The sequence below is a fragment of the Perca flavescens genome, chromosome 1, assembly GCF_004354835.1.
Source record: "Perca flavescens isolate YP-PL-M2 chromosome 1, PFLA_1.0, whole genome shotgun sequence".
NCBI lineage: Eukaryota > Metazoa > Chordata > Actinopteri > Perciformes > Percidae > Perca > Perca flavescens.
The window spans coordinates 31,017,515-31,042,200 of NC_041331.1; the positions used below are offsets into that span (position 1 = coordinate 31,017,515).

At 41.8% G+C, this 24,686-nt stretch overlaps 1 protein-coding gene across 4 annotated transcripts in view; it reads right to left on the reverse strand.

Moving 5' to 3' along the window:
- The window catches only part of nfatc3a (nuclear factor of activated T cells 3a), a 68,597-nt gene that overhangs the window by 41,290 nt on the left and 2,621 nt on the right, over nt 1–24,686 (reverse strand). For 2 of the 4 annotated variants that reach the window (XM_028574047.1, XM_028574034.1), the window contains exon 2: nt 4,324–5,506. In XM_028574047.1, the coding sequence (XP_028429848.1) occupies nt 4,324–5,506 (1,183 nt within the window). Of the gene's footprint in view, nt 1–4,323; nt 5,507–18,806; nt 19,377–24,686 lie in introns of all 4 variants that reach the window. The other 2 variants (XM_028574040.1, XM_028574053.1) reach the window with 2 other exon arrangements.

The window sequence follows — 24,686 nt, forward strand, 5'->3', positions numbered from 1 at the left end:
TTAAGGTTGAATCATTTTCTACAGGGGGGTTTTTTCTGAGTCTTCTGTGTGGGTCAGGAACGGATGGTTGGATGACAGTGTGTGTCAGACAGTGAGTAAATTATTGTGTGTGTGTGTGTGTGTGTGTGCATGCATACTGTAAAAGTGTATATTTTAGGTGTAGTGCACCACAGGGGCTGGCATTGTGTGTTTTTCCTCCCTGCCTTTTTTTTTTTTTTTTTTTTTTTGTAATCTGTCTAGGCCACAATCATATTTGAACAGCTGCACTCCAAAATAAAAAAAAAACTCAATGACCTTCTCCACAGAGAAACTGGGTCTCTCCATCTGAGTGAATTAGATCAGTTTATCCCCAAAACATCTTGTAAATTCTGGCATCAACCATTAACCAAGCCGTAACCTTTTCCAAATGTTGTTGTATCTATTTTATGTTGATCATAATTTATTTCATTATATTCAAGTACAATCCCCACCATCCACTAAAAATAATGATTTTGGAGTATAGTGCAACAACTCCCAAAATAGGAGGTAATCTGGTCCAAATCTTTAAACCTTCAAATGTTACCAAAACAAATTTCCAAAAGATGGTTAATCTACAGTTTGGTTATGTTTGCTAAGTTTTCCTTACTGGTTTACTTTAATACTGCTTTTTATTCTACTCTGTCATATCTGTACTAAATCACTACAGTACACGTTTAACTTGATGAGGTACTTTCTGTAGATTGTAGTAAAAGCCACAATGTAAACCTCCGTCACATCTTGACAGTGTAACAGAATTAATTATTCTAGATCCAAGATGCCTACTGTAGAGCAGCACAAGCTGTATGTGTGTCATCCAGGTGGCTTGTCTGGCAGCAACGGGCCATTGTTGTTGTTTTTTTTGTGTGTGGTGTGTGTATGCATGCACACTCCCACTGTGTCCATGCATGCGTATGTGTATCTCTACATCTATGACTGTGTATGTTAGGCCTGAGTCAGTGAATTGACTGCAGCTGCACAAGCTGTCTCATGGTCCAAGAGGCTACACTCTCTACCACAGTGTTGGCCACTGTCAGCTCTTTGTGCAACCTGTCACATGGTGGCATAAGATTTTAATCAAGACGGCAAAGGCTCCTAGCATGCAAACACACTCTGAAGTCTAAACTGCATGATAGATCTTTGACAGTACAAATAATTCTTGAGGGAAAGTTTGTAAAGTTTTAGCCAGCATGGCTGACTCCCTTAATGATTTCCTTTCCAAATGCCTGTCAAGTGCTGGCTAAGTGCAGACCCATCTGATCAGACCGAATTAAAGACATGTGAGTCAGGCTGTCAGTGGAGCCATTTCACTTCATAAACTGCCTTACAGACTGGCACCAAAATCAAGGAAAGACTGCATTTTGAAATGAAAAGGCATGTGTCTGATATTTTCTAAAGGTTTTAAGCAGCTAAATGCAGCCTTGTCGTTCGGAATCTAACTGAGCTACATTCTACAGATTCTCATACCGAATCACTTGAGATTATATACCACAAATAGTTGTCATCATGATGGTTGACATAATACCCTGCTTCAAAAAAAAGGTTTTAACTGTATGGTTATCTGTCCTGAGTAACTGTGATAATGAATGTATAGTCTGTTGTAGTGTCTGAATAGTTTGATTTTCAAACAAGATTTTCACCTGACAGCAGCTTCCTAACCCTTATGTTTTCCTCCCGGCAGCAATGACATAACCAGCCAGGAAGTGTGGGTTTGCATGGCTGCTGCGGTAACAGGAGTAGAGGAGGACAGAGGAAATATGAGCTTTGTGACGGAGCAGAGCAGAACAGTGGCCTCTGTCCTGACACAGCATAACCTTTCTCAAATGTCACAGCCATGGTGTCGGGGCTCCCAGTCCAATCATAGTGCCACAAGCCGCCTAGTCTTCTCTAAAGTCGTCCCACTAGCATCCTTTCCATCCAATGAAGTAGGTAATCTTGCATCTACATATGTTGCATGAATGTGAGGCCCAGTCACATTTGACAGGGCCTCACATACCCGTAAATCTATATCAAACAATGAATGCAGGTGTTATATTGTTTTCTTGCAGCGTTATGTCATCACACTTTTTTCCTGGAAACCAGTGCATCTCTACTGGCTGACTTGTGGTATACCAACCAGTAATACCATTAGTACCCCTGCTGTGGCCAACAAATAAAACTGCATTTCTCATCCGAAAGATATCCCATTCAGTTACATGTTTCAGTAGTTCTACTAATAGTTCATTAACTCATTCTAGTGATGTCGTGCTTACTTGCTAAACTATTTTTTGCTAACAAATTCTAGCCTGGGTTCTGCTTACTGACTGGAGCAGCACATACTGTATTTTCCATAGAGAAATACTGACCTTTTGTTTAAATAAAGCTTTTGGCAGCCAACTCATAAGAGTGCTGCTAATATCTCATTGTAAACAGCTCAGGGAGTAAGGCACCCCACCAATTTTTAATCCCACCCACTCTAACCCAAGCCCACCCATTCCACCTAGGCCATCTGTAAAAAATACCACAAACACACAGGCAACTCAACAAACATGAGCTTACACCACCTGACTATGCATGAGTCAGTTACATCTGAAAATTGGTTACTTTAGTAGGAACGAGTTTAAGAATACTGTAGGTCAAACTAGATTTAACAGCATAGTAAAAAATAACTGGTGCTGCTGTGTTCTTTGCTGTCTTAGCCGTGGCCTTAGGAAATTTCACTTACAAGGGCGAGGATACAAATATCAACTGGTGACTCGTCATAGAGCTGAGCTGACCTAGCCTAGAAATCTAGACGCACCCTAGCGGCAGCAAATGTAATTTGAAGCCAGGGTCGTCTAGCAAGTCTCTGTTGGCTTGCGAGCTGGAAAAACCAAACTCTAGTCAGGCCAATCACATCATGTATAGAGTCGGTGGGCGGGCTTAACATAATGACGGCAGTTCCACGTGAATTCCCTGCTACTTAAAAACAAAGAAGATGGCTGCTTCTGCTGCTGGCAAACAGCGGTCTTTTGAATCGGCTTTGGCCACAACTCTGGAAGACTTGGAGTTAAGTTTTTCTTTGAGAAAAGAACAAAGAACGGCGCTAAAGTCATTCTTAAAAAAGGAAGATGTGTTGGGAGTTTTGCCGACCAGATACAGCAAAAGTTTAATCCATCAACTAGCGTTGCTCTGGTTGGTTGTAGCGCTATCCTATTGCATGCAGAGGGAATTTGAAAGACAACCGTTTATCCCGCCCCTCGGATTGAGGCCTGCCAATGGCGTGTTCCCAGACCCAACATCTTGATGTGGGTCTGGCTTGTCAGGCTAGAGCTGACCCTAATACCCTGTTATTGTCTGGAGAGTGTGTCTATGTGAGCATTTGTGTTATGTCTACACACGTTTGTGTGTATGTGCGTGTATGTGTGTGTGTGTGTATGTGTGTGTGTGTGTGTGTGTGTGTGTGGTGGTCCCCTTGCCATATGTGCCCTGTGCTGATTTACAGTGCTAGGGGCCAGTGCACACAAACAAGGCCATGTCTTCATCTGCTGCACACATTGGAGAACAGACAGAAAACTCTGATTTTCTGATTGCACCCATCACTCTTTAATGTAGGGATTGTGCCTGTGTGTTTTTGTGTGTGTTTGGAGGAGTTGGTGCTGTGTGTCCCCCTGTGTTCCCCCTCCACACACAAATAAACTTGTATTACTGTGTGATGCAACTAAATCAGATTTTTATACTGCTGATATGAAGCTCAAAGTTCCCCCAGTACTGAACATTGATCTGCAACGTTACATCAACAGGCCTATTATTCATCTAACTTGCTATTTGATATTAGTTTACTGCATTTCAATGTTGACACTTCTCTCCTAGATCAAAAAGGGTTTCCAATCTTTATGACACTTCCCAAAGCTCTATAAAAACATTCAGCACTCAAGTCCATTGTTTAACCTTGACCTACAAATTGCTTTTAAGATTGACGACATAATGCTCTCTTGTCAAGCAGTGATTCCATTAATAATTCACAAAAACGATGACAAAGAGGCAGTTATCACCACACTACCTTCTGTTTTTGACTATAACTTAAAAACGCTTTTAAGTTTAAGGATGTCAATCAAGAATCTATTCTTTCTGAAATACAATAAGGAAGTAGAAAAGAACAAATTGATAAAAACGTTTAAATTGTCCAGTCACTTTTTCCCCCACTGAGTCCTCTACATCTGCATGAATCATTTGCTTAAATGCATCGATAACTGCAACTGTGAGCTGGAGCTGAATTTAGAAAAAGATGGTTATTGGTAAAATTCTTTACTTTTTTCTGCTTATTCTCTTCAACATCGGCAAATTTACCTGAATATAGGTGTGTGACCGGGTTTAGGTTTATTCCATGAGAAGTGAGAGGGCACTGAGAGGAACTGTTCCCCGGGACCATCTTTCTTCAGGCTGTGCAGGCCCTCGTCTGAAGGAGAGTCTAGATTAGGAGACATATTTCCTTGGTCATCTAGCCCCAGCTCCCCTTTACCAGTCTGCATAGAAGTTCTGTCTTGTGAGGTCTTCCTTGTCTTGGATGGGATGTCTGCCTCAGATGGGCAGCACTGGAAGGGTGACATGCCTACAGAGGGACTGCCAACCCAGGTGTCCTCTGTCACGCTGCTCCTAGGTGAAGGTCCTGGCGTGGGTGTGGGTGAGTGATGAGGAGACAATGAGACGGGGTAGCAGATGTCGGCGCTAGAGTGGCGCCTCTTGCCACAGGGTGAGGTGGGACGTGAGGAAGGCCTGGAAGGTGGCCTCGGGCTAAGCCAATTTTCATCAGTGACACTAGTGCGTGGAGAGTGACAGGGGGACTGTCGGGGTGACAGGCTGATGGAGTGGGAGTGGTGCACAAAGGCGGGGTGATGGTGCTGCCAGTGGGGCTGCTCCTCCAAAAGCCCACCACTGGTTTGAGGGGATACACAGCCTGGGGAAGTAAGCGGGGAGCCCAGGGTGAACCGGGCAGCCGCTTCATTTAGCTCGGAGTCAACATCGTCATAGACGTGTGAGAATGATTCACAGGAGGAGGCATCAGAGAACCAGCTCCTAGAGGAGAGGCTGCTGCACGGACTAGGGCTAAGCGAAGAGTCCCGGTATGAGTGGTCCAGGGGCAAATACAGGTGGTCTCTGGACAGGGGCCTATCACCGTGGTAGTCCCCATCAGGGACATTGGCCCTCAGATCCTCCTCACTGGCATCCATCTCCTGCTGGCAGCTGGGGGAGATGGAGGTGATCTGGATACTGGGGCACTCAAAGGCCTTTGGTGCCTCCACAGGAGCAGAGGGCAGCAGAGGGGAGGTGCCATACTTGGAGTCATGTGCCCCATAGCCCGGAGGCACAGATCCTGGTTTGTGTGAGTGAAGGCGTGGGGAAGTGCTGATGATCTGGGAGTGGGACTGCATGCCATGACGAGGCAGGCCAATAGACTGGTGGTTGGTGACCATAGACTGGGGCTGGCCCACATTTAGGATGTAGAACGACGTGTTGTCATCAGGCTCCAGATCTATGAGAAGAAAAGAAAGGGAAGATTAAGATACAGCAATCTGGAGAATATTATTACTGTTGCTTTTTCCTTAATGTTCCTTAGTTTAACTTTATTGTGTAGAAGTATAATATATACATACAATACATAGTACAATACAAAATACTCCTGGTAGGAATACCCTGGATTATGAGGCCAAACTGCTAACTCAAAGGCAGACAAGATATTGAAAGCATATTAAAGGTGCAGTAGGTAAGACTTATAAAACTAACTTTCTGTCATATTTGCTGAAACTGACCCTATGTTCCATTAGAACTACATGAAGCAGGTAATTAAAAAAACCACAGCCTGTAGTGCGATTTGCAAAAATCCACAGCTCCCTGTTCAGATGCACCAATCAGGGCCACGGGGGGGAGCACACGTATTCATTCTCCCTTGTGGGGGGAGGGGCTTAGGAGACCGTTTTGGGCTTTAGCGGAAAGGGGGGAGGGACTGAGAAGTTGTCGATGTTCACATTTTTGGGCTAAGTCCTGGATCTTCGCAATCCTACCTACAGCACCTTTAAAGGTATTGTATATTACTGTCTGGGGTCACTGTACATTTGTGCTTTGGGATTCCTGAATCAGAACAGAGAAGTGGTCAGGGCTCTCCTTCAGGCCTATTAAATTTGCTTTTAAAAGGGATAAGAGAAGATGTAATTGGTCATAATTATAAGTCAACCACCTGATACTGCATTCCTCCGAGTAGTAATATATTCAGCCTGACCAGGACTAGGCTCGAGTCTTCCAAAACTGTACAAAATGATTTGGTCGCAGTTTCAGGAAATTAGAGGCCAGAGTGTTGCTGGGTAGCAGGCAGTCACACAGGCATTGTTCCAAGAGGGATAACCGATGAACAGCACTACTCAGGAAACAAATTCACACAACGGTGCGTGCTGTCGGCTGTCATCACAGCTAGCACCGGCAGGCTATTTATACCAAAGGTCATCCGGCACAGGCAGTCAGTACACACACAAACACACACACACACACACACACACACACACACACACACACACACAAACAAATATACAAGAGCCCACTGGCCACATTGGCACTACTCTGTTAGAGGTTATTGATAAACTTCCTGGATATGCTCTGCTGCTCCCATTGGGAGTAACCCCTCCACCCAGTGTTTCACATGTGAAAACTTAATTTCACATGCAAAGACATTTTTCACATTAGAAACCTAATGGAATTCAAACCTTTTATATTATCATATGAAAAGTGAGATTTGTCCAATAACATCTTCCCATGCATACTTTGACTTGTGACATTTAACTTGTACGTATCGTAGGGATGGCACGCTGAGGAAATGTTCCCACCTATTAATAAACTTTTGACAACAACGGTGTTATGATTACACTGCAGAGCACCAAAGCTGTGCCTCTCTGACTTTCTGGTCGAGCTTTTGCTGCACAAAAACTGGTGCGTTGCTCCGCGGTCGGTTCACAAACTAGCTTCTGGTCTGCTTTCTACAAAGCCACGGTTGAATCTGGCAAGAAAACACACTGATTATCTACTATTAACAATATAAATATACTATTTATGATATAAATCATCTGATCCTGCACTTTTGCTTTTCACTTTGACACTAAATCCTCTGCCATCATCTTGTGGTCTTGTCATGTGAAGTGAAATCTGACTCCTACTGCTGCTGTACGCAGCGGGGCAGACACTTTCACGGGGACACTGATATGCAAAAATTAACTAAATTAGAAAAACCACGGTGGGCAAGTTATAAAATCGGTGTATGCCCAGGCACTAGGGTTGGGTATTGTTTGGGTTTTTTTACGATACTGAAAACTAAAACTTTTAAAACAATGCCGGTGCCTAAACGTTGCCTGAACCGATACTTTAAAAAAAAAAGAGGAGCACAAAACAACAGATGAATACAGTATCAGATAAATTATTTATTTAAAATGTAACACCAGTTCACAAGTCAATTGCTGTTAAATGACAAAAACAACCACTAGACAGCAGGTTAATTTACACTAACATTGAATGCACCATGAGCATACAACGTGCAATGGAACGCACCATTAAGTCCCATCTGTGTTGTTTCTCAGATAACCATGGTGTAGCTAGTCTGCACTTTCTTCAGCTGCAGACTGTTGTACGTCCTGCTTTCGAGTGAAATACAGCCACACTTTAGACCGTTTAGTTGTCAGCATTTTAAGTGTTAAGTCAGCTACTAGCTAGCGGTAGGCTAACATTACTTGCTGCTAAGTGTAGTGTAAACTAGCATCACGTGCAGTGATGCTTCTGTTGCCTCTAACGTCTGTTTCAGAGTACCAGAGAGCATCGCAGGCATTTAAATGGCACCGAGATGAAGCATTGTAATCATTCGGTCCAGTTGATATATTGGCACCGGCTTTCGGCACCCAACCCTACCAGGCACTGTGTAACACCGGCAAGCCCAAAGTATCGTACATTAAGTAGAGCAGAGGCCATAACTTTTAATCTCATTGTTTACTTTTGCACAGCACCAAACACCAAAAACTAAACTTTATAACAAAAAACACACACACCATATAACCCATTGTCAATAGCAACTAACATAAAAAGTAAAACAAAGCAAGCATCACGTCTCATCAGCCTTCCTGTCATGTCCTTTCTCTGGTCTTGAGCTATGACGAATACAACTTCTGTACCAAAAAAGGGAAATGATTAATATACTTCAGAAAATTACAAAACGACCAAGGCAAAAATATAAGCCAATGAGCATTCATTAAACATCTAGCTTTGCTAAAACCACAGTGTGTAGCCTGTACAGGATAAGGTTGTGAAATCATTACACTTCCCTTTATTCCCTAAATGTATCTACCTGCCTATAAATAAGAAGTTTTTTTTTTATATATATCCTAGAACTAAAATCTTTGTTTAATAGTCAAGCGCAGATAAATAGGCCATAACTTGGTATAAGTTAATTTAAGCTCTCATATTTGTTTCCTCTGACTTTAAATGATAACCACATACCAGTAATATGACAGCTTTGTCAAATCACATATTAAAGGCGGTCTAAAAAGTTTGTAAAAAAGGAGAAGAAAAAAAGGTTTTTGGTTTCTGCCCTCCCGTCCTCTCTATCCAACAGCAGCAACAGAGGCAGTAGCAGAAAGCACTTTATTTATAGCTGCTCGGCTTCGCGCTGGCCCTGCCTGCCTGTCACAAGACCCAGCAGTGGATCCTCTGACGACAGCATCCGACTGACTGACGGGGAGCAAGAGAAGGACAACAGAGTCGTTAGGAAGAGAAAGAGGCTGTGAGGAAAAAAAAAAGAAAAAAAACTATGAATTGGGAAATAATATGAAGAGAACAAAGAAAGAAAGAAGAAAGAAACAGACGGCACCAGTAAAGACAGAAACACACACCTTAAGAGAGGGAGGCATACCACAGCAAGCAACCTTTTCCCATCAACTGCACTGCACTTCACAACATATCCTGCTCACAGAAAACCGAAACATCACTTATAATTTCATAGTGAATTTCAACTTCCATTGCGTTTTTTGTTGTTTTATCTGGGTTGCAAAATGTTCCCTATCTGCCGTAATGATGATACTGCAAACCCATCTCATGAGTGTCCCTCCTTCTTCCGCTATAAACTAAGCAAAAAGAAGAAAAAAAACTACATTTGCAATAAAAATAACTCACGATTAAAAGCATTTTCAAACAATTTGCCAAAGGACAGTGATTTACACATAAACATTGCATTAATTCTTCCTTCTAAAAGCCCTTATCCTAGAGACTAATTAATTTAGAGAGAAAACATGTTGGATTACAGAGACATAAATATCCCTGCATTATGAGAGAGATCCTCTCTCTTAAGAGTCTTTAGGAGGTTGAAAACGTGCTAAATTAAATGCAAAATGCAAGACATGAATTGTCATTTGCTAAAAAAAAAAAAGTTTTTCTGAATTAGTCGTTCGCTTTTCTGTATTGCTGCTTAGCTGAAAACATAACTTGACGAACTTGTTTTAGCTCTGTCGAATCACAATAAAAAAACATTTAATTAAACAGCTAATTCAGGGCAGGGCAATGCCAGCTGCTGACTCAGTAATGAACTGCTGTCTTAGTACATTAGGTGCTAAGTACACAGTAATTTGCCCTATGCTTTTATGTTGGTAAATCTGTGTTTTCATACTATACTTTCCTTTTTCTGTGGCTTGATTTGTACATTAGGTTGTTTTGTTAGTGACGTTAACTTGTAAAGGCATACCAAATGAATTATGCTTTTGCATAAATTTCAACTTCACGCAGAGCCTCAAGTCTAACAAAGCATCTGACGTCAACCAGGGCTTAGGAGTCCTTCATGAACTGATGCAAGTTTCCTTGGGGCTGCACTAATCAACTGGCTACCAATCAGCCAATGGTCTATTTAAAACTTTTCACTGTATGAAGAAAAGAAAAATGCAAATGTATGACTATTTACTATGTTTGGATAGAAAATACAAAATATACACCTTAAAACAAATTATGGTCTGGGAGAGTCTTGGACTTTGAATTGGATATCTGTGTTGGCCTAGTGATAGTACTGACAGCAGTAACTTGTCTTTGGACTGTCTGTTTTTTAGTCTCCTCAAATAACAGATTAGAAATCCCTCTGCTGAGTTGTCCTACAGTGTTAGTGGTATGACATTCATTTAATATACTGATTTGAAATTAATCATTTTTATTTGCCATGTTATTCATCATATTCCGTCTCTCTTTCTCTGTTCCATAGTGGCTTCATGCTTATTGGTGAGGGTGAAAAAAAGAGGGGTAATTAGCAATGTTGCACAGATGAGGGTTAGACAGGGGATGACCATGCTTCATGGCCCACAGCCATCTCCTTGCCCTGAGATAAGATTAGCCTACTACATAAAACACTCCAGTGTGAGGAAAGGGGTGGGAGATGGGAAACCCCCAAGTCAGAGCCAAACACCAGTCACCTAAGGACAAAATGTCAGGGACAGGAGAGGAGAGGAGACGAGAGGAGAGGCCTTGGTTGCAAAGCCCTGCAAGGTTCCTGAAAGCGTCACATACTCCTCAAGTGTCCATAGATCAGACAGTCAATGCGGTTAAATAAAGATCTGTAAGAGGCTTTGTTGTACCTAAGATAATAATAGCTCCGCCTCACTGGGAGATGTTTCAGTGAAGCACGCCTTTGTGGATGTTTGTGACACACCACGAAGACCGTTGTGTTCTCGCGGTAACCACAGGGCTTGACCCACTGGTGATAGTTGCATCCACTTTGGCTCCTTGACACAAAGCTCAACAGGCTTCTGGCTGACATTCGCTCTACCTGGGGATTCTCGCTTGGGGGATAAACTGTAGAGACTTTGTTCCTCCTTCCTCCTTCTCTCACTGCACGCAAAGTGTGTCAGGGTCCTCTGACCGGCCGTGACACACAGGCCCACATTCTGACAAAGCCCAGTGTACTATTAAGGGAGGGAAGGCTTTGTCTCTCCCAGACGAGATGACAAGTTCATTGCTGCGGCAGGTTTATGCTGGTGCACCCGTGATCTTTCTGTCTATCTAGTATGTATGGGTATAAAAGTGTGGGTGGTGTGTATGATGTGTGAATGTTCCTGTGAGCCTGTGGTTGTGCCTCTGTGCCTTCCTGTTAGGGCTGGGCGATATGGACCAAAAGTCATATCCCGATATATTTTGGCTGAATATCGATATACGATATATATCCCGATATTTTTTTCCGCAAAGTGAGAGCAAATGTTCAGTCAAAGCCAAAATCAAATATGACATGTCACAAGTAGTTTCATAGAAACAGTTGCAAAATCAAATAAATAATAAACCGGTTTCTTCACCTGGTTCATGATTAAATGCTCAGCTGTTCAAATAACAATAAAATGTAAACCTAAATACTGTATAACAGGAGTACCTTTTTTGAAATCAAAGCTCCATATTTGTGATTCGTTCCAAAGGTCAATTAAGCTTTTGATATTAATATAATCTACTTTGTTCAAAATGTAATGCCTCATGCCTGTAAGCCTAGGTTTATAGTCCCATTCTTCCACTTGATACTGCTTCCACTTAAGTAAACTAAAAGATGAACTATCGACTACAAAACAAAGAAACTAATTAATGTGTTAATACAAAGAATATTTATTATGATCGGTTCACAGATCTGAGTCCAAACGGAAACTTCACCCTTCTGAACTAAGAGTTTCTGCTTCAAGGTGAAGTTTAAAACAGACTGAAATGTCCAGGCTCATTCCTCCACTATTTATTTCTGTATGTATTTATGCGTTACATGTCATTTTAACGGGCACTGAGCTCCAGATCCTGCAGCTGCAGACGGTCTCTGCTGCCCGCTGTAGCTTCTCTCCGTCCGCCTGCCGCCCGGCAAACTTAGTGGAACTTTCCGCCCGATATCGACATACAGGTCGCCCTGGACTACGTGTAAGATCCTACCGATCACCACTCTGTCTTTGGCTGGTCCGATCTGGATCAGCGGGGACCCGCGCAGCAGCGAGGCAAAGCTGTGTTTTTCCCGGGGAAGAGACGCTGCGGCCGCCACGGAGCTCTCCGCCTCCCGCTGCCGCCGGAGCTCAGATTGCTGGTCGGGCGGCATACATAATCATAAAACACATTGTCACCTGTTAAATGTTATTCATTGCTGTTTGTTCTTTTCATTTCCTCTATCGAACATAATTAAGCAGTACAAAAGTCCGGCATCTTTAGCGTTGATCTGAATGCTTCGGACCCCTGTTCCAAGATGGCGGCGGTTTTGACGTATGTTTAGAACCTCAAGGCGACATCTGTGTATATATCTATGGGAGCAAGGATCACATTTGAACTATATCGATATATGCGATATGGTCTAATTCCATATCTCATTTAAAAATATATCGATATATTTTTTATATCGATATATCGCCCAGCCCTACTTCCTGTGTCTTTTTACACTTAATGTATGGGTATATGTGAGTGTACACCCCAACACGTTACTGTCTTAGGTTACCCACTAGCCCCAACACCATGTGGTGCTGGAGCTAAAGTGTAACCTTAGCCAGGGTTCCCTTTGTGGTGGGCAAGCAGGTTGATTAGAGCAGGCTCTGCTTACATCCCCTGTACAGAAGGCTTTGTGTTCAGCCCAGTCTCCTCTTTCAGCCCTCCTCAACACCTGATGACCAATAGACCAGAGCAAAAGTGTGCCAACACGCTTTGTACTATAAGCCTTATGGGGTAAAAGATATATACCTCAGATAAACACATTTAAACAAAGTAAATCTTTTTTTTTTATTCTGTGGTATGTAGAACAAGTGCAAAATCTAACTACTTAAAGTCTTCTTCTTAAACTTATCGTCCGTAAGATTTTTAATGTCGTTAATAACCTAGAAAGTACCTACCAATCAAAAAGTGAGTTAAAACAATGGTGATTGAGCATATGACCCACTAATGAAAGCGCTTGTATTTGCTGCTTTGTCAAGTAATACCATCTGCATGTCTGGGGCGACTTTCCCGCGCTAAATTTAAATGGAGCGTGTTAGTGACGCTTTTTACATCAGTCAGTAGGGGTTGGTTTCCCCCGTCTGCCCAGGTGAAGCTGGTCACTGCTTTTCCATTGTACTCAAAAATTGGGAACTTCCAACGAGGAAAGATGCAAAGAAACGGTTCGTTAATCGGGCGCCTACATTTCATTACTGCTGACTCACAATGGCGGACCAACAGACAGAGAATGAAGACCGTTCAACTTTGAGTCCAAATAGAAATAACCAAAAACATAAACTCCCACACCCGCAAGAGGACCGAGCTGATACTGGCTGAGATGTCAACCTTTGCCATGTCTGTGGCCGGTGTGTGCAGCTCAGGTGGGACGCAGACACTTGTCGCTCGGTCTGTACTCCCTGTAACTGAACCACTCTCTCTCGGAGTCGCTTTTTTGGGACGAACATTCAGGAAATGATAGCCAGGCCTGAAGCCACCCGTAAAGCCTCAGAGCAGCTGGGCTCTTATCTCGGCCCGCAGCAGCAGTCGGGGTGCCGCCAGCGGGTTCGGCAGCGCCGTTAGTCCTTCAGGGATAGGACTGCCACTTGGCATTCCGGACCTGCTCACCCATTCCCTTCTCAGGGGCAGCACCACCAACAACCCCCTTATTTTACGTGTTTGCTGTGGCGCTAACAATTTACTCATTCAGACAGTCAGACTTAATGAATAAACAAACCTCAATTTGATACCAATATCAATGGAATACTTCATTTGAAATAAGACACCACAGGCGTGTAGTAGCCATACATTCAAATGTCTTGGTGGCATCTTGACACGCTGCCAACTGCCAACTCCATCAAATACACCGTGCTTGACTTTACCAGGGAAGTTTCGATACTACTTGGTTCTGGGTTATTTCGGTTGATACCTTATATATCCAGCACTATACCTTGATTAATCCATGAAATGATAATTACAATTTCATTCAACAATAACCCCTTTTTCAAGAGGTCTTAAAAACCTTTTTAGAATTGAACATTTTATTTGACATTTTTAATAATTTGGTTGATGTAGATATTTGCAGTGATTCCCAATAGAGCTCACAAAAGCAAATTAAATTCCTTCCCCGTGGATTTTCCAGGAACTCTGCGGCTGGCTTGTCGCCTACATTTCTAAACACAGTGTCTGACGCACATGCACATACGTATTGTAAGACTTGGCCTACACCTGTGGCTCTAAACCTTGCTGACTGGCTTCGTGCCAAACCTACAGATGATCCCTGTGAATGTGGTGTCTTGTGTACATAAAATTCAGTGAGAGTGAGCGAGAGAGAAATCCAAACATAGGAGGGAAATGCTCGATGCTCGATTTATTTAGAGTTATGAGGTACATTGCACATATATAGCAGAATCCTGAGGTATGGGTCTCAGTTTAATATGACATCTGTAGAGCCGTGTTACAGTCTTGTCCTGTAATGTAATGTTAGGGTAATATCAAAAAGCCTTCCTGTGCCGTCACAGCAGACTCACCAGCAAGCAGAGGCTTAACAATGGCAGCCTAAGCCAATGTTAACATATGCCGGCAGCTAAATTAAGCTCCTAATTAACAATCTCATGCCGAGATAACATTATGGGATAAACATAGAGTGCCAAGTAACCACCTCAACTAAATACCCACCAACGCATGAAGATCCTTTTCAAACACATCCCTAATTGCCTTTAGAGTACATTGATTTGGTAAAAAAGATACCAGGAAAGATTAATACTTGTATTTTAATCATAATAATAAGCTTTATTTAAATGGCATTTATAAAAGTGCTTTACAAACTAAAATAGCAAAAAAACAGGAGTGTTGAAAGAAATAGAACAACATAAAATGAATAACAAATAAGATAAAGTAAAATGCCTCAAGATGAGAATCATTTGGAAACTTGACTGGAGAACATTCTCAGACATCCAACACTTCATATCAGACAAACATCAGATAATGCACGACATGTCTTTCACATAAGGTTTAATCGAGGTATTTAACAGATGTGACCAAACCTAGTCTCTATCGACGCCCAAAACCAAACCTAGAGCCACATCACTGATGGCAACAAAGCTTTCCATAAGGTTGATTAAAATGTTGTGTTTCACCATCCACTGTATCAAGAGTTTATTCCAACAAAAAATAAAAACAAATGCAATAGCAACTATATAGTGCTAGATAATTATTTGGGCAATCACTGATGTATCTGGCATTTACTGGCCTAGTAAAAAGCCTCATCTTTGCCGTACCCGTGAGTGTTTTTATTAGTAACCTGGTTTGTGAGAACCCAGGGGCCCGTTTCAGAAAGCAGGTTTAGTGAAAACTCTGAATTTGTTAACCTGAGATGAGGGGAACTCTGGGTTTTCTGTTTCAGAAAGCGGGGTTAATCAAACATGAGCGAGAGGGGTAACTCCAGCCCGTTTCAGAAAGAGAGGTAACTTAACCTCAGAGTCTGTTGTTATGGTAACTGAGCCTTTGAACCTAACCTGGTCGGGAGCAGGTTGTCTTCAATAAACCTTGAGTTTCTCTCAGTCTTGACACAGCGCTCTTTCATTTCCTCATTCATTCATTATCAGGTGCATTTTAGTGCAGTTTATCTGCATGAATAAAAGAAAAACAGGGTTGGTTTATTAACTGTGTTAGGCAGACTATAAAACTTTTTTTTTTCTCAAAACATGGCATGTCCTTTTGCCGACGATCCCGTTGATGAAGAAGCTTTATTACTTCGCAGGGAGTTAAACACACATCGGGAGATGATATTGACTATAGATGCATTTTCATTTCCAGATACTAGCCTACCTATTTGAGCGGTATGGGTTTTCTTCCCAGTCTATCAGTTATGTAGCCTACATCAACTCAGAGTTCAGGGTTAGTCTCAGAGTTTGTTAAACTTTCTTCCTGAAACGGGCCCCTGGTTTTCTTAATTGGGATAAAACAATACGGGAACCCTGGTCAACACAGATAGATTTCTGCTAGGATGAACTTGAGTTTTCGGCCAAACCCAATTACCTAGAACCTAGAAACTTGAAACTTTATAGGTTTTCTCATACATGTATTGCATGACAAAGCCCAGGACACAAATTATTACTTGTGGATTTAAAATAATGTAGTCATTTCCTCCAGCTCACTTCTAAAATTCAGACACACGCACAAATGAAGGAAAAAACTAAAGAGCCTGTCCTCTCACTTGCAACATATAGCCTACCACAAATGTATTTAAAAAAGAAATGCCAGCCTTAGTTAAAAAATAAGGTAGGTAGGGGGTATGGGAGACATCTGGTAACCAGGTTTTTGAGTAACCAGGTTTACCCCCCCTTTAACTTGGCTTCTCCCAATGACCGGGTTTCTTGTTTGCATGTAAGCAAACAATGTGTCAGACAGTTCATGTATGTGTTGGTTTTCAGTGGAGCAGGAGAGCTGCAGTGCATCAGATGATTGGCCTCTAAGGCGAACACAAGCCGCTTGATGGCCTGCAATAACCCAGGGCAGATAACATCAGAGAGGCTACTGCCAGCAGGGGTGACATTTAAACAATCTGTCAGGGCTGACTGTGCATGTGCCTAAAAAAGTCAGCCAGGGGGGTTGAGAGAGAGAGAGAGAGAGAGAGAGAGAAAAGAGCGAGAGAACAAGGAATAGAACAAGGGAGAGGGACAGACAGGGAAACAGAGCTTTTGTGTGCCTTTATGTGTGAGAGGTAAAGAGAGAAAGGGAGAGAGACAGAGTGTCTGAGAGAGAAATACAGAGCGGAGAGAGACAAGAGAGAGAAGAGTTGACATTTACACACTGCGGGTCTTAGTAGTGAGACTACTGTATATACACACCACTGATAAATGCATAAGTGTGTCAACCAATACCCCCAAACCAAGTTTATGACATACTGTACAGATTATTATACTATATACTGTATACACTATGTTCCTGGACTATCCAAGCAGCAACAAAGTAATGCCAGTCATAGAAATAAGCATATATAGGACAGATTGTTTTGAATGCACCTATGTACACCTTTCTTATCTCCACATGTCAACAATGGCCACCCCGACCTCCTGGCCTTGACCTACCTTCACACAGATTAGTTTAACAACTGCACCAGCAGAACCACTTCCCATCATCTGTGTTGCTTGTGCAGCAAGGGAATGGATGATGAGGATAGGGTGAGGTGGTAAAAAGAAATGCAGTGTCCTCATGTAAAGGGTCCATCTGCTCTGCTTGGGGGAGAGTCCCATTACAGTCTTGTTACTCTTTATGGTGTTTGTAATCAGGCCAACACAAAACAAGAGAAAAAAAACTAACAGGAAATAATCAAGGAAAAAACAGGAAGACAGCAATTCCCCCTTCAGAATCATAAATGTAATATGTCCAGAAAAGAAACTACGCTTAAAACAGGAAAACCCTTCCTTTCCATCTTTTTCACAGCTCTGCAAGTTTATACATGTTTAAAAAAGGCCCAATTTATGTTTTACTCTCTTGAGCACAATGTGCATAAAGTGATCAGCAGTTCATATCGTTAAAACCTCTATACACAATTGGTGTGCCCTTTTCGCCCAGCTGTCAAAATCCACATGGTCCACATTCCAATTGTGACCCATGTAGTAGGGTCCACTCAAACACATGGGCCCCCACTGAAATGGGTGCCATCGCCCCCTTCAAAAATCTAACTGGTAAATCACAAGCTTTAAAGTGACGACTGAAATCACTTATTTTAATTATCTCACGTGTCCCATCTAAAACCTCATTCATTTTCAATAAAGGGAACCACAACAATCACTGTTCCTTGATAACTCATTTTAGAATGTGTGAATATGTGTCTCACCTGGTCATTGGACACATAACGGGAGCGGGACAAGACAAACTGCATGGAGTAGAGGTGCCAATACCAAGCTTGACTGAAATAAGGCATTAGCCTTAAATAAAATGGGATTCAACCCACCCTAATCCCTGCATAGCAAGCCACACCTTAAAGTAAAATGGGACCAGAGAAAGAAAGAAAGAAAAAAAAAGCATATGCAGGAGTTCAACAGTTTTCTTTCTGCCGTAATGCAGCCTCTGACATGTTGATACAGCGCAGCCAGCGGTAGCTTCAGTTACACTAAATTTAAACTAGACAGATGCCACACATAGTTACTCATGCCTCGCCCCGGGAAACAAACGTCTCATTCATCACACTAGGTGCTGGGACCCCTTCAGTTCAGTAGGGTCAGGGGGCATCCACATGGTGATCCAGCCCCACATGGGGACCTCATGCGTGACTGTCTGATCTTTGACCTCTCCGTCTTTTACATTTTCATAGTTTTAGAACCTGCAGGTCCATAAACTTCCCTAAAGCCTTCATTCTCAAACATTTACAAAGTCTATAGACACTGGCTTGTCTAACTGTCAAACACTCCACTGCCTCTCTGTGTTTTCCTCTGTTCTTTTATTTTATTTTTGATTAGTTTTTTATATAATTTGTAGTGAGTTTTGTTATAATTATATACACCTATGCATATTACTAAGTACCAATGTCCTAGATGTCTAACATCAACAAGCTACACAATTAAAATGACAAAAAAGACTCAAGCTAACTGCACATTAGCAAAGTGGGAGTCAAGTGCAGTGCACACAGTGTGAAACAATTAGACTGGAGACCTCTAACCAAATAGCCATACGTGTGTGTCAATGAAAAAGAATTATGTATTCTGTTGTTATGTTAAGGAAGGTTTATACAATTTCTAACACACTTCAGGACAGCTTACTCCAATGCCCGCTGCTTGTCTGAGTGGTGGCTCCCACCCCTCAACATAAAAGTCTAAACAAACACGTACACACACATATACATACAAACACACCTGGCTAGAGTCTGGGAGTGCCCACACACTCACCTGGCGACGTGGCACACAGCATCCTTCCACTCCTCTCCTCGTTAAGATCACAAAGTGCTTGAGCAGTACAAAGTTGAAGGCTGTAGACGTGCTGGGACGAGAGGGGTTCTCCTGCACTAAGTACAAACGAGTCACTAGAACCTGCCGCCTGCCCTCTGCCACTCTCTTTGGGAGCTCAAAATAGTCCACCATGAGAGCGATGTAATTTCAGTCTTTCCCACGACAAGGACTGAGAGGATCGTGCTCTTGGTTCAGAGAAGCAGAGCAATGACAACATTATAGACAAGGGGGCAACAATTCTTTCTCCACTAGCTGCTCTCAGTTTAATCATTTCATTACGCTAAAAATGTGCCTTGACATACCTTCATTTCTAAGCAAGACAAAGACAAACCCGCAGGTACACGATATGTCACAGCATGTTAACAGGACAAAATCAAACCTGACTAGTCACTAAGAGGTTGTGGTGACTGCTGGCATCTGGAGATTTCATTAGCCAAGATCAGTCTCTCTGATATCACTGGCGGTCTGTCTCACATCCTGTGAAAGCAGTGAGAAAGAAAAGAAGCCTCAGTCGTCCTGGCGGCGGCTCTACAATGCTCTATGCTGGTATGGTGGCGACCAACAAGCCCACAAATTCTTCCCATTTGTGAGATAAGTAAAAGCAAGGACGCAATGCATATGGAATATATACAAAAAGAAAAGAGAAAGGTCTAGACAAGGAGAGTGGGTGAACACAAACACTTTTCATCTTCCCCTTACCATCAGCTAGAGAGCAGTGAGCCCTCCTCTCCTTTCATTTCACCCTGCCATCTGAACCCCACATGGCATGTCTGGGCAGAAAGCCAGACACCTCCGCTATGGATGTACTACTCTGCCACCCATAAAGGGCACTTCTGCCCCCATGCTTCATCCCACCTCTAACACCCGATGAGGCCAATGCTCGTGACCCGCATAACCCTAACTCACCAAAACCTAATTTCTTCCACTCACACAACCACTTCACCATAGACACTCTATCACACATGGAGTAAGTGGTACTTTAAGAGATGAGCCCAAATCAATGTTGTAAGACAGATTGTGTTATTTTTATATACGAAACTACAATCAAAAACAGTGAAGGGGAAATATGTTCTTTAATAAGCATGTACAACTAAGCTTACCCCGTTTGATACTATAGATGAAAGCAAGTGTGAGGCCACCGTCTATCAGTGCCGCTCGCTTCACAATGATAATTCGCTGTAAGCTACGAAGTGAAAAGGTCTGGGACTGACGGCCGTTATGCATAAAGTTACTCAAAACGCAACTTACTAAACCTCTTAACCTGTGGTTTCCCCTGCCTATGTAAATCTACGGGAGGCCGCCCAAGTCATGTTGCCGTTTAGTTTTTCAAAGTGTACGTGCTTTGAGGGGCACAAATGAAATTCCATAAACCTCCATTGTATTTAGGCGGTGGCAGAAGTTTCACAGGTGGATATCTCGAAAAAAAATTATTTGTATGAATTGATACTTGGGGTTTTAAGTCAATTGTGGGTAATAGCTGTTATGCATTAACAGCTATTTGGTCATGGAGGTAATAGCTGTTATGCATGGTATACACCACATGAGAATCAAGCCGATTTGGGGCCCAATTCCCCAAATTTGTTAGCTCCACAGTTAGCTCACACTCAAGACCCGCCCTTCAATAGCATTTAGGGCTGCCACCTCTTAGTCGATTAGTCGACTAATCGGTCGTTTTGGTCTTAGTCAACTAAGATTTCTTTAGTCGATTAGTCATTTTTTATGCTTATTCATGCTTAATTACTCATTTCCAAGAAACTTATGAGCATATTTATGGTAAACACAAGATTTAAAGTGGTGCTTTTGCAGGATTAATTGTGGAGAAACAGATTTTACAGATGGTTAATTAACTACATTTATATTGTGCTTTTCTAGTCTTAACCACCTCTCAAAGCGCACAGCTCTGTCAATTAAATCAACTAATCGATTAGTCGACAAAATCCTATAAGTGTTAGTCGACTAAGAATTTCTTTAGTCGAGGACAGCCCTAATACCATTCACACACTACTATTGGCCAGGCGTCCATGCTTACGCAAGGTAATGTAACCTGAGTTGTTCAGGTCCTATCCCCTGACCAATCGGCTATCCTAACCTTAACCACTCAAGGTCAACGCCTAACCCCAACCAATCGAGCGGCTATTGGCATGGCCATAGTAGGGGGAAAAATGTGGCATGCCGCTCCGACTCCCCTTACATTGTTGTTTTTTAACGAGCCGGCAAAGCCGCGCACATAGGATTGTAGGTGATTTGGGAGTGCGAAGGATACACGCATGCATCCTTGGAAATTCTCTGAACGAAGGACTCAGTCCTTGGTGGAATTCGGAGGATCGTCGACATTGACTCTGTGTTTCTTTCAGATTTCTTTCAGTGACTTTTGACAGATCCTATCTCACTTTCTAGTTACGCTGATTTACAGAGGGACTTGTTCTTCTTTTCAGCTGGCACTGTACATAATCAGAAGAAAACCCTCACAGTAAGCTTGCTCAATACCTCTGAATAGTCAGCAATAGCAAATAGCCAGTAACAGTGGAATATTTTACCTCAAAGAGGTTTCTTTAGCAACAAGAAAACACTCTTTAATAAAAAAACACTTTTTAATCACATTCACATAAGCAAGTGGAAACGCTGAAAGACAGCAAGAAAATTGACAGCTGGGCTGAGAGTAAACGTGTGCAGGAAGCCAACATTAGAGGAGTCAGCGCCATTAAAGAATGGGATGAACAGAAAATATGTAAAACAAACATGTAGAGGAGATTTGTTATGAATATAACCAGCTTCCATAACAGCAGCACCTTTTTAGAAAGTTAAGTACATCACTGTGACATAGGGCTGCAACTAACGATTATTTTAATAATCGATTAATCTGTCGATTATTTTTTCGATTAATCGATGAATCGGATAAAAAAAACAAAAGCATTAATTTACACCAACTCAATACATGCATACTTGTTGTTTTAGTTAATAGTTGTGTAAAGGTAAGTAACCCAAATAGCAGATACAGACAAGACAGACAGACAGACAGCCTTACACTTATTCATTAAATTATTACCATCATTGTAGTAAGTGCAAGTTAAGTTCATTTATACACCACACACAAATATATTTGTCGACAATAACTGATATGGGACAAAGCACATAATATATACATGACAACAAATTGAAAAATAAATGGGCCAAAAAAGGCGAGTGAATAAAACCGTGTCTTTAGTCTTGCAAAGTATACCACCCCTGCTCTTATTACTGTAATTACCGAGCTAACGCTAGCTTGTCATGCTAGTCAGCTGGATAACGAGTAAACAGCAGCACCAGAAGAGCTACAGGAGGGACGGTACGTTCCTCACTTCAGAACGGAACAGAAGTAGGATAGTGTAGTGACTTTACCCTGCTGTTGAACTCCCTTCCTCCTCATCAAGGACTCCAACATGTTTACGTTTTAGGTGCTGACTCATCACCGTGGTGCGCCCGTGCCATGCCGTGTCGCTTTTGCTTATCTTGCAATTAACACGTTTTTGATTTATTTAGTGTGAAATGCTCCCACACCTTGGATGACTTGGGTCGTACTGATTTCTCTGCCTCCGCCGAGTGTTTCAGAACAACGTTACGGGTCTCTCCGGTCTCTCTCCGTATTTCCTCTACCGCCGCTCTGCTCTTTTTTCTTTTCTTTCGCTCCGCGTTGCTCCGCTCTGCTCCGCTCTGCGCTCAACTCAATTTATTTTTTTTTTTATCTCCACGACTAGGTGGCGTAATAGTTGCGCGACACAACGAATCGATAATTAAATTTCTTGCCAACTTTTTTAGTAATCGAATTTTATCGATTTTATCGATTCGTTGTTGCAGCCCTACTGTGACATATTGTAACTGCTAAAAAGAGGTATAGAAATGTGGCACTGATGTTTTATTTTTATTTGAGACGTTCCCTCTCCTTTTTTCACGATATCACAACCCAGTTCAAGCAACATTCAACAATAAGAAGCTCAGCATTAGAGTTAAAACACGTCAGATATTCACAAGTCCTCCAGGTTGTTACAAAAACAAGCCCTGACTTGATCCCTGCCTTCTTAGAAGGAGAACAACTCAAGAGTGTGTAACTCCCTGTTACTCTGGCTGTGTGATCCTGTATTACACTTCAGTTATTAATTTGGACAAGCGCCCCCCTTTTGGGCCAACTCATACAGTCCAGACCAGATTAAAACCACTTGCACAGTGGTGCTTTTATTCCTACGCTTATTCCAACTGCAGTTTTTCCCCTCGCGCCATCTCCAAATCAAACTTCTTTTTTAATCGAAGGAAAAATTGATTTAAGATTGCCCAAGCCAAACCTTCATGGAGTCACTACTTTCCCAGAGTTTTGTGAAAAGGACAGCCGAAGAATTCACATGTTCCAATGGTTTAGGCCCAAAGACAGAAACCAATGAAGAAGCTAAATTTAGTATAGATGCTAAGACTAACGCAGATGCCATTATTCAATTTATTTGTGGGTTTAAATCCAGCTTTGTTATATCTTATATCACTCAGCCATTGTACAATGTATACTATCTAACTATCACACCTATATTATCACATTTTAAATGATTAGACAACCCAAATCTGAAAAGGCAGAAGCTTCTGTCATTCTCAGGGGGTAATTTAGGATGTTGTATAAATGTTTGCCGATATCAGATAAGGGATCCAAGGCCACCTCCAACCACTTTCAAAATCTTTGATTTCACTGCAACGCCGCCGAGTCTAGTTTCAACCAAGGAAGTTTTGTCTGCAATTGTGATGGTTGATGCAGTCATCTGCAATCAGGGTTAAAAATGAACTTTTTCATATCATTTGTGGTGAGTGCAGCAAATTTACCAGCCACTTAAAAATTTGACCAGCATTTGGCTCGTGAATGGCGCAAATTTTGAACCCTGTCTGCAATCCATACTTCATGAGTACCTGTCCTGATTTATTAGTTAACACTGCATCTTTTTCAAGTGTCTGCAATCATTACAGAAACCGTGACCGCCCAGAGCTCCGGTTCCTGTTGGTATCTTACGGACTTGTGGCTTCTACAGAAGCATTTACCATTGTTTTACAATCTCATAGCTCTTGGTAGGTCTACCTTGGATGGTTTCGACATTATGGCTAACAACCAAAATCCTCAATTCAGAATATGAATTAACTTACGGAACTACAATGTTGAGCTCTATTGTCATTTATTATGTAGTCATTCTGTTGCCTCTAGTGACAAATAAATATGAAAAGTTTGAAATCTGCTCTTGTCACGATACATATCAACTCTAACTATTTGCATTTTGCTCGACATTACGCTTAAACCGCAACTGCCTAGTGTGGCCAAAATAACAACACACATACACCTGTAAAAAACAAGTTGATTCATCCGCACACATCATACGATCAATATATCTGGAGTAATTTTGACCCATAACGTACTTTTAAGCAATTCTGGAAGATACCAGGTAACTGACCGATATCCATCCCTACAAGCAACAAATTATTTTAACGGGATGTATATGTCCACAAATTTTGTAATGTTCTATATTGCCAGAAAGTAATGTAGTTTGGCAGGTTTTTTTCTCCAAAAAGAAAGCATTAGTTTCTTTTCTCATTGTTAAATGGAAGCAATGAATTGATTGATTGATTAATTTATTTATTTATTTATTAATTTCTTCATTTATTAATTGATTAAATAAAAAACATAAAAAAGGAATAATGTTCTTGACACTGTTTGACAACATAACAGTTATTGCATACCTGCTTGTTCCCTCACTTTACTGCATCTAAAAAGCACTTTGAGTGAGT